The sequence below is a fragment of the Brachionichthys hirsutus genome, unplaced genomic scaffold, assembly GCF_040956055.1.
Source record: "Brachionichthys hirsutus isolate HB-005 unplaced genomic scaffold, CSIRO-AGI_Bhir_v1 contig_177, whole genome shotgun sequence".
In the NCBI taxonomy this organism is placed as follows: Eukaryota; Metazoa; Chordata; class Actinopteri; order Lophiiformes; family Brachionichthyidae; genus Brachionichthys; species Brachionichthys hirsutus.
The window spans coordinates 18,617-29,064 of NW_027180396.1; the positions used below are offsets into that span (position 1 = coordinate 18,617).

At 40.2% G+C, this 10,448-nt stretch overlaps 2 protein-coding genes across 2 annotated transcripts; both read left to right on the forward strand.

Moving 5' to 3' along the window:
- The first annotated feature begins 328 nt into the window (after positions 1–328).
- On the forward strand, positions 329–3,357 carry LOC137914598 (mitochondrial pyruvate carrier 1-like). The gene is made up of 4 exons (XM_068758114.1): positions 329–487; positions 1,625–1,721; positions 1,838–1,970; positions 2,354–3,357. Exons 1-4 carry the CDS (start codon positions 413–415, stop codon positions 2,376–2,378), a joined length of 330 nt encoding a protein of 109 aa, XP_068614215.1. The 5' UTR covers positions 329–412; the 3' UTR covers positions 2,379–3,357.
- A 941-nt stretch (positions 3,358–4,298) lies between these two features.
- LOC137914601 (KIF-binding protein-like) lies at positions 4,299–10,133 on the forward strand. The gene is made up of 13 exons (XM_068758118.1): positions 4,299–4,758; positions 5,992–6,090; positions 6,252–6,331; positions 6,442–6,500; positions 6,690–6,814; positions 7,017–7,110; positions 7,378–7,490; positions 7,775–7,921; positions 8,066–8,140; positions 8,222–8,384; positions 8,632–8,806; positions 8,882–9,067; positions 9,235–10,133. The coding sequence occupies exons 1-13, from the start codon at positions 4,303–4,305 to the stop codon at positions 9,371–9,373; spliced, it is 1,911 nt and encodes a 636-aa protein (XP_068614219.1). The 5' UTR covers positions 4,299–4,302; the 3' UTR covers positions 9,374–10,133.
- Positions 10,134–10,448: the final 315 nt, after the last annotated feature.

Sequence of the window (10,448 nt, forward strand, 5' to 3'; positions counted from 1 at the left end):
ATTATCTCTGATATGACTGGATGTGTGTGTGTGTGTGTGTGTGTAATACACAAAGACACACAAAATCCAAAGTGGACTTGGGCTGGATTTGGGAGGAGTCTCTCTCCAGTCTCAGCAGATATTAGGGACTAAACAACTCTCTACAAAAATCATAAAACGATCGATAATAATAATAATTAATAATAAAAATCTAAAATCTATTGCTACAAAAATCACGCAGTGTCCGTTTTGTACAAAATATCAACTTTCTCCGATGAAAGCAGGAAGCTCTCTGAGACGCTGCCGTAATTACGACAGTGCCGTAAAGCGCTGTTGTGTTTTGCCCAGTTGTCCTTTGCGCAAGTTTCCACTCGCCCTTCAACACAGAGCGGTTTACTCTTCAGAGCTAAATACAACAAGCACGCGTTAAATAATGGCGGGGACACTGGCACGGAAAGCTATCGACCACCTGAAGAGCAAAGAGTTCAGGGATTACTTGATGAGGTCAGTAGTTTAGTTTAGCTCCGTAGTTTAGAACTACAGGATGCTATTTTCCACTTAGCAAACATGCTAAAGGTGTTAGCTCTCTTACAAATCGCTGCACGGCAACCTGAGCTAATGCATCGGTCGACTGAATGAATCGTCCTGATTTGATAAACGTTAAGCATCTTAACAATTATTTGTTTGTCGCATTGATTTCTTATTCTTCTAATCTTTAAGGGCGGCCTTGCTTCCTGTAATCATTTACTGCAGTCAAACTCGCTTGTGCAATGATAGCAATGATACAACGCCATTAATGTTAGTGGCAGTAGAATTGAGCTGGTTTGCATTTATGTGGCTTTTGAGACAACGGCAGCAAAATGGTTAGGATGTTGGTGTTCGTGATTCTAAGGACCGCAAACCGGCGTCATGTTTCAAATGTCTTTGTTTACATTTGATACAGAAGGACGGGTGTCTTCCATTGATATTTGTGTACTTGTATTATTTGGGAATCTAGTCTGTAATCCACCAGATTCTCCTTAAATGTCGCTTATTATTTTCCATCAAGTCCAGATTGTGGGTTTTATTTCCTTTGGAACCACATCCAGTGCTTCTTAGGGTGTTTTACCGCTGTATGAAATACAGTAATAATGTTTAGCAACTGATTTGATTAATTCTGTGGTAAATGCTAGACTTTGGTATAGAAACAAAACATGATTATGCCCATTGCAGCACTTTTGTTTTAATTGTACAAGTTCTCTAGTCCTTTGTGAACTGCATAAACTGCATATGATAATTTGTCTTTATGTATTTTCTTTTCTCTTCTATGCTGCCCTGAAAATAAATCTGCAGCACGGTATGTACTCGTTGTATTTGTCATTCCCAATATTATGTTTGGTTTATCTGGTTGTGATTGTTTGTGTTTAATAATTGTGCTCTACAGTACATTAATCATTGTGTGTTTATTATTTTCAAATATTTCCTTTTTTTTTCTTATATATTTTGGACAAAAGTCTTGTATGCAGGAATTTACAGTATAGATGTTGCCAAATATTAAAATTATTAGTATTGTTTAGTCATACTCTACTTTACCACAAATGGCTAGAAATAGCCAGAGCTAATGAAGTTTATGGTGTATTTTATCGTTTTGTGTGTGTGTGTACAGCATTTTTGGGGCCCAATAGCAAACTGGGGTCTTCCTATAGCTGCCTTAACTGATATGAAGAAGAGTCCTGAGATCATCAGTGGCAGAATGACCTTCGGTAAGAGACACAGACGCATAAACAGACCAGGTTACGGTTGTAACTTCTGCATTACCTCAGGATTACTTAGAAATAAGAGTGTTTTTATACTTGTCTTTGTGTTTTCTCCCTCCCAGCACTGACCTGCTATTCACTGCTCTTCATGAGGTTTGCCTACAAGGTGCAGCCACGCAATTGGCTGTTGTTTGCTTGCCATATAACCAACGAGGCAGCACAGATCGTTCAGGGCGGTCGTCTCATCAAATATAAGTAATCAGTATTCTTTTATTTATTTATGTATTGTGAAATGATGTATCATGAACCATTGCATAACGTTTTCCTGGGTTCCTTTAAAACATTTCCTCAAACTTTCTGAGTTTCTGCCAAAGTCTGCAGTTTTTAATTACATAGTCATTTTTTAGTTACTATATTACACTACTTTCATTGTCATTTAGCTTGTCTGTTCAAAACAGGTTCAGGGTCATGTCATCCATGTTCCTTTTCTCATGTGATGAACGTCAATGTCTAATGTCAAAGTGACACAACTGCAGCACACCTGATTTGATGACAAGATTTAAGATAAGAGTTGGTAGCTCTTATTGTCTTATGTGTTTTGACTTTTTTGTTTGTGTCGTTTTGTTTGTTTGTTTCAGAATGGAGAAGAGGATGAAATCTTAGGGGCACGATGAAGCAGATGCAGAACAGTCACTGCTTCGTGCCACCGTGCTGCTTCAACACACCTAAACCTGGACATCTATACATGTCATTTAAACCGTGGTAATCACACTATTTCAAACCTGATCCATTAACTAATGATAATTGAGTTTTAGTCACTTTTTAAGATAAGATATTCCTTTATTAGTCCCATAAGGGGAAATCCCAAAATACACTACGGTAATGCAAAAATTAGAATACCGAAAGAAGAAAACAGATGTTTTTCTTCAAGAACAAAGGTCAACTTTTTCTTTCATTTTCTGGGATTTCTGCAATTATTCATGAAAAACAAAGATTGTTGTTGAATGTACAGTAAGTTAACTAGCCTGATAGTCACCTTGCATCACTGGATCCACTGGTGGGAGTCGCCCTTTGAGGCTAGGCGAAAGTACCATTCACATTACATCTGATTTCAGATCTTCATCCAATTTGGTCTGTGAAATATCACCACCTGCTTTCAGTTTGTGCAGATATGGCCACAACATGACAAATAAATTGATAATAGATAAATTGCTATGCGTATGAATTGTAATTAATTAAACTTTGTTAATGAGGATACAGATATCAAGGCATTTATTTGTCATATCCTGAACCTAGAAATGTTGCTGTATATGCAAACACAAGATCCAATTTGGTCTGTTCTTCCTGTAAAAAATTAGATTTTTAAAAAATCAATAAAATATAAATCTTTCGAAACGACGCAAAATGTAAAGCGGTAAATGAGGATGAAATTGCCTACTGTAGGTTAACTTCCATTTCTGGGCACGCTAAGATGCTTATTTCAGCACTGGCCAAATGTACTGTGTTGTTGTCATGTGTGTAATTAACAGTAATTTATTGTCACTGTATAGTGTACATTACTTTTCCCTGATTGGGTGGATTCTTTTGGCTTGTAATAATAAAGTAGCTTTTACCAACTTGAACAGGAATGTTCAGCAAGTGAGTGATTGATGATTGTATTTCATTAAGTCCAGCTTTGCAGTAGATCTTTTTTTGGATTTAAAGTCTTGTTTCATTGTTATTGTTTTGGATCATGTGACATTGGTCACCTTGGTAACGTCAAGGAGGTCACTGCTTTGTATTTACACTCAACACTTGGCTGTGCAACATAATACTGCACCTGAATTTAATTAACAAATGAGTCTTTTCAAAGTCATTGAATACATCAGACATTATATCATATGACCCTTTAAGCTTTTATGCAAAAACATTTAGTAAATAAAAAAAAATGTAGATAAATTACCACTATTTACTGCATACTTGGCATTAAACAAATAAGAAATAATATTTTCAAACTAGAGATCCAATTGTGATTCAGATCCTTATATTAAGTAGTAATATTGCAAAGTGAAGATACTTCATTAAGTTCTGCAACAAATCATGCAGAATAAATCCTCACGGATTGTAAAATGGATATATAATGTTATATAAAGAGAAACGCTATAGATGGAAAGACACATACGCTTCACTCTGCTAAAAAAAATGATTTTTGCAAAATAAACTACTCTTGATATATAATGGAGTATAGCGGAGTAAGTAACAATAAAGTGCATAATTATTTATTATTTAGCGTGTGTCTTCGATTTTAGAAATTTGTGTGTAAACCATCAAGTGTTTAAAGTAACCAGAGAAATAAAGGTGAATGAGAAGCCGTCTTACATCTGGAGATTCAAATTCTAAATGTATCCTTTCTTAGTTAAATTAGTTTCAGGACAGTTTTTCATAACTAGTAAATATATTTACGGGAATAATGAAGAAAAAGGAGTTCATCTTTATGTCCGGTAGATGGCAGTAAAAACAAAAGGTTGTGGCGCAGTGGGCGAAGAAGAAAGTGATACGCCTACCGGCGTCCATACTGCCGGAAATAATAAAGAAGAAGAAAACCAACATGGCTTCCTTAAACAGCGACGAGTGGAGGGCAATTTGTGACAAATTCACCAACGCCCAGTTTCTGCATGAAGTTGAATCAAGAAAAGACCCCAACAATGATCCGTTCCGCTCCAAATACAAAGCAAGGGAGCTCCTTCGAGACATATACAGCTTACTGAAGAAGTTCGATGCCGGTGAGGGCGAGGAGGACGCCGGCGCAGAGAGCGGCGAACAGCGGCCGACAGAGCCGCCGCCGGACGGTCAGAGGGAGCATTTGTTTACACGGGGGTTCAGCGGCGACTCGCCAGCCGGGCTCAGAGCTGCAAGACTCGCGGCTGTGGAATACTATCTCGGCGTCAACCACGTCGATACGGAGGAGTTGTCGGCCGGGGACGAGCATCTCATGAACTGCATGAAACTGCTGGAGAGATGCAGCGCGTCGACGGAGAACGTGTCGCTGTTCATCCACGTCCGGGTAATGCTGACGCTACGCTAGCTTAGCTAACTGTTCATCCACGTCCGGGTAATGTTGACGCTACGCTAGTTTAGCTAACTGTTTATCCACGTCCGGGTAATGTTGACGCTACGCTAGCTTAGCTAACTGTTTATCCACGTCCGGGTAATGTTGACGCTACGCTAGCTTAGCTAACTGTTTATCCACGTCCGGGTAGTGTTGACGCTAGCTTAGCTAACTGTTCATCCATGTCCGGGTAATGTTGATGCTAGCTTAGCTAACTGTTCATCCATGTCCGGGTAATGTTGACGCTAGCTTAGCTGACTGTTCATCCACGTCCGGGTAATGTTGACGCTAGCTTAGCTAACTGTTCATCCATGTCCGGGTAATGTTGACGCTAGCTTAGCTAACTGTTCATCCATGTCCGGGTAATGTTGACGCTAGCTTAGCTAACTGTTCATCCACGTCCGGGTAATGTTGACGCTAGCTTAGCTAACTGTTCATCCACGTCCGGGTGATGTTGACGCTAGCTTAGCTAACTGTTCATCCACGTCCGGGTAATGTTGACGCTAGCTTAGCTAACTGTTCATCCATGTCCGGGTAATGTTGACGCTAGCTTAGCTAACTGTTCATCCATGTCCGGGTAATGTTGACGCTAGCTTAGCTAACTGTTCATCCACGTCCGGGTAATGTTGACGCTAGCTTAGCTAACTGTTCATCCACGTCCGGGTGATGTTGACGCTAGCTTAGCTAACTGTTCATCCACGTCCGGGTAATGTTGACGCTAGCTTAGCTAACTGTTCATCCATGTCCGGGTAATGTTGACGCTAGCTTAGCTAACTGTTCATCCATGTCCGGGTAATGTTGACGCTAGCTTAGCTAACTGTTCATCCACGTCCGGGTAATGTTGACGCTAGCTTAGCTAACTGTTCATCCACGTCCGGGTAATGTTGACGCTAGCTTAGCAAACTGTTCATCCACGTCCGGGTAATGTTGACGCTAGTGAACTGGTTCATCTTTCTAACCCCATTTCATTTGGGTTGGCCCGAGGGGAAAAATATCTTTATATTTTAACATAAAATACAGCTTCCCACACAAACCGTGTAAAGATTTGTCAGATTTATTTACACTCCAATCAAAAGATGATCATACCTTGAAAGTCTTGCAGATGATTGTTGTTCATGTAAACTTTGATCTTACTTGCAATATGAGGTTAGATGATCCTACTTATATAATCGATGTTGGTGTTGTCAGAACCAGTTGGGGATACTTTGGGCAGGCCGGGATGACACCGAGATGTCCCAAAGATTCCTCGAAATGGCAGAATTCATCTACCAACATTATATGAAGGAGGTACGGTTGCTTTTCGGTCGGACTTGCTGCTTGAAATGACTCCGTACATTCATGAGAGGGCAGCACCGGACAAACTAGCTCGTTGCTGGAGCCATGAGGCCAGATTGTCGAGCTAAATTGATCAACCTCTTGCTTTTTACGTTTTGACATTCATTGTTCAGGATGGAAGACCTCCCACGGATATGACCGAGTACTTTACAACAGAAGAAAAGCTGCTAACACATCAGGAAAAGATCAAGAGGTACTACTCTGTAAAGACCACATATATGTACATCTACAGAATTATAGCTGCTCATATTGATACTACTGTCCCAAAGTTTGCATGACATGGCTTCAATGCTCTTTTCTCAGGTTTGAGTTTGCCTACACTCATACTATGTACTATCTGGCTCAAGTATATAAAAACCTCGGTGAGTCTGATCATATTTCAGTCAAACAGGGGTTAGAGTTGTGTATTTCTTTGTTGTTTCCTCGTCGCATATTAATTACTGGTGTGAGAATTTCTCTAATCTATTAAAATCCACTTTTATCCAAAGACAATCTCATGAAGACGTTATACATTTTTGTTTTATTATTTTAATTGTGCGTTTGTTGTTAAGGGGAAACTGAACGTGCTGCTACCTACTGCCACAGCACACTGCAGAGACAGTTGAAGTTAAATCAGTTCAATCCAATGGAGTGGGCTCTGAATGCTGCAACACTGTCACAGTATTACATCACTAAGGTAGGATTCCTTCTGGATCTCTGCCTTCCTCTCATTATCCAAAACATGCAGTACAGGTGAAGTGGTGGCTTTAGGTTACCCATAGAGGTGCGAATGGCCTCGTCATAAACTGGTTGATGGGACCCACAAACCGACAAAGGATAATTGGTAGGAGAAAATGACAATCTTTCACAGCGTGGTTGTATACGTTTTCATTTTTAAGGGCCAATACATGGAGGGGAGACATTGCCTGTCGGCAGCAACCGTCGTATCAGCTTTGGCAGGAGAGATTCCTTCTGAGGCTGCTGCACAAGAAAGTAAGTATTTAGTCCGATCTGAATATCAAAATAAAATTCTAATTAGATAATTTTTTTATTGTGTACCTGTTCTCAACTACAACATCAGGACAGATTATGTATCAAAGTATTCCTTAAGTCGTGTGACCTTTCTGTGTCCTCGGTTATTTCCGCTCTTCTTGATGCAGAGTCCTTCCATCTCTCCTCCATTCTATCTGGATAAATCTATCATTCCTTCCCTTTCTCCTTTCATATCTTACCGTCTTCTTCTCATCGTTTTTGGCCCAGGTGAGACTGAGAGTGAACGCAGAGAACAGCTCACTCAGAAGAGAGCAGAGATTGCACGATGTTGGATCAAATACTGCCTGAACCTCTTGCAGGATGCTAAGAAGCTGCTAGAGGTGCTGAATGGTTTTATGAATGGAAAATGTTAGTAAAAAGAAGGTTGCATCAATAGGGCTACAAAATTATGCTTAATATTATTTTCTTAAAATTATTTTAAGAATAAACATTTAGTCTCTCCTGCTTTTGGTAAAAAAAAAGTTTGAATAGCATCTGTATATCTGCATGTTTTTATAATTTAAGCCTTTGATACTTGGGAGTATCTGACCGGACATTATATTAAACAAAATGCATCATTTTATTTTGTATTTAAAGCCATGCTTATGTGTGCCTTTGTGACCAGGACAACGTTGGTGAGCTGGACACTGATCGCCAAGAGGAGTTGAAAAGAGCCAGAAGACAGGAGGAGGAGGAGGAGAAGGGCAGGAAGAGTGCTCTGTTGTTCGGCTCTGAAGACACCTTTGACTCCATTGCAAGCCTGGAAGAGAAGGTCATTATATACTGTCTGATTTGGGGGGCTTTGATTTTAATTTTGTGTGAGGGTTAATTGAAAAAGGTGGATTGTTGGGTCATCCTCAGAAGGTGTCTTTGTAGTAGATGAGATCAAACATTCTTTTTTTTTTCTGTTTTGTAGGTACGCTGTTTAATTCCACTGGACTTTCCTGAAGCCAGAGAAGTTTTTCTTGTGGGACAGACTTATGTCAAACAGGTAAACGCGACAAACGCAAGCACACGAACTCTGAGAGTTGGCAACAATGAATCTCCATGTTTTTTTCCATCACCATTTCAGGCTAAAGAGTACTTCCAGATGGATGGCTATGTGACGGACCACGTAGAGATCCTGCAGGATCATAGCGCCCTCTTCAGGAACCTGGCTTTCTTTGAAGAGGACGTGGAACGGTGCTGCAAAATGCACAAACGAAGAATCGACATGTTGGAACCCATCTGCAATGGTGCTTTATAAGATGGAGTACAACATGCAACAAAATATATCTACAAATATACGTTCTAAGTTCAATGGTCACTATGTGATGTTTTTATAGTTTCCGTTTGTTTATTTATCCTTTGCATTAATCAGATGCATCAAATCTAATTTCATTGTACCTCTTCTAACAAAGACAAAAGGTGAAACGAAATAAGAGCTTCCAAGCGTGGTGGCATAATTTAAGTGTGATTTTCTGACTACGTTTTCTCGTACAGGTTTAAACTCCCAGTACTACCTGTTGCTCCGGAGACAGATGATGTTTGAGGTGGCTGAGACCTACAATGAAATGATGGATTTAAAGCTGACATTGGCCACCAGACAAGCAGATACACAGTCTCTGGATAGCCACACCATCAAGAAGTTCAATCGCCTCTGCTCTTCCTCTGCCAAGTGGGTGTTGATGAGGAACGCGTGTTGATGCGTCTACTCTTATTTCATCTAAATTAAGTTTGCTCTCCCCTCCAGGTACTTCCAGATGTTTCTAGAGTCTCTGTGTTCTCCGGAGGGGAAGTTTCCCGAGCACCTGCAGGAGGAGGTGCTCAGACCGGCTCTGGTGGCCCGCTTCAGAGTTGCCCGACTCCAAAGCCAGCTGATCTGCCCCCTGCCTTCAGATCAGATCGCCAACTTAAACAAGTCCCTGGAAAGTTACAAGTAAGATGACTTTTTGTCTTCCTTTTTATGCATCCAAACAATGGGTATAAATGTCTGTGTAGGTTCTCAGTCATCCAGGTTGAGATTGTTGTATTAGAAGTTATTTTTGAAAGTTGTTAAAAATATAATTTGTTGACAATCACTGTCAGTTTTCATATTTTGTCTAGATATGTGGCAGAGTATTGCGAGGCTCACCCTGAGGCAGTTTCCGCTGTGGAGACGGAGCTGGAGTTGAGTAAGGAGATGGTTTGTTTGCTCCCTCTCAAAATCAACCGGCTCAAGGCAAGAATGACTGCAAATAACTGAGGGACGCCACTGGTTCACCGCCTGACTGGATGGTTTGCTAGTAGTTTGTGATGGCCGCTTAAAGCCGTATGAACTTGTGGGTCTTTTTATTTTGCCCCATTGTAAAACGTTGTGATGCTTTTGAGCTACTAACTCAGCAGCACAGTGAATATCTGCTTGTTGAGCTGAGAGCTGAAGCACGACGACGCCATCCCGATTAGTCTCATAAAGGCATCAAATACGCTTTCTGCTCCATTTCATGACAATGGTAACGCAGTTCGATTTATGCTTGTGTGTATTAATGTCAGTTTTGTTAGATTCAACTCAATGATAACCCTGGTGGACGTTTTTTGTGGTGCGGTTCTCATGGTGCTTGTAACACAGTGCATGCTGTACAAATGACTTCATAGTCCCTTTAAAAAATGAAAATCACTCATTCGGTTCATAATAGTTTCCTGTTGTTCACTTTTTTTTCTTCATTTTCTGTGAAACATGTCAGCTATTATTACAAATCAAACACTAATACCGATTGTAGTTTACTAGTATGTAACAATAGACGGGTAGAGGTAGTAGTTGTGTGAACTGTCAGAAACAACCGTCCCAGTGGTAGAATCTATATTACACATCAAAATCTGCATGACGATTGTTTAATGTGATGTAAATATTGTATGTAATGACAAAAACTAATAAAGTAAGCAAGTATCTATACAGAAATGTGAAAATACTTTAAAAGAACAAGCTGCTCGACTGATGACGTCATGCTGTTGAGCAATCACGCAGCACACTCTGACATAAAATGTGGTGTCGCCATTTCCATCAGCATTCAGGCCATGAAAGAGAAAACAAGACGTTTTGTGATTTTGAGTGACTGCGAGATTTATAAAAGCAACACATTGATGATGAAGGCTTTCCGTTACCTGGCTCTCCCTCTTGGAAAACTACTCCGAGAGCGCAGACCTCCGCTGATCAGCTCGTTCCCTTCATAATTGATTTTACATCATCCACATGGGGATCTGGATCATCAGTAAAAACATACATTTCCATAATGGCAGTTCTGGATCTGTTTTCCATTATTGATACATCCTTCACAAATACA

What these genes read in the sequence shown, in the direction of transcription:
- LOC137914601 (XM_068758118.1), top strand. Translation starts at nt 4,303, where the DNA reads ATGGCTTCCTTAAACAGCGACGAGTGGAGGGCAATTTGTGACAAATTC. An exon ending in CACAGTATTACATCACTAAG is followed by an intron (nt 6,815 to 7,016) that starts GTAGGATTCCTT and finishes TTCATTTTTAAG; the next exon opens with GGCCAATACATGGAGGGGAG. An exon ending in TGAGGCTGCTGCACAAGAAA is followed by an intron (nt 7,111 to 7,377) that starts GTAAGTATTTAG and finishes TTTTTGGCCCAG; the next exon opens with GTGAGACTGAGAGTGAACGC.
- LOC137914598 (XM_068758114.1), top strand. Translation starts at nt 413, where the DNA reads ATGGCGGGGACACTGGCACGGAAAGCTATCGACCACCTGAAGAGCAAA. An exon ending in GGGATTACTTGATGAGGTCA is followed by an intron (nt 488 to 1,624) that starts GTAGTTTAGTTT and finishes GTGTGTGTACAG; the next exon opens with CATTTTTGGGGCCCAATAGC. An exon ending in CAGTGGCAGAATGACCTTCG is followed by an intron (nt 1,722 to 1,837) that starts GTAAGAGACACA and finishes TCTCCCTCCCAG; the next exon opens with CACTGACCTGCTATTCACTG.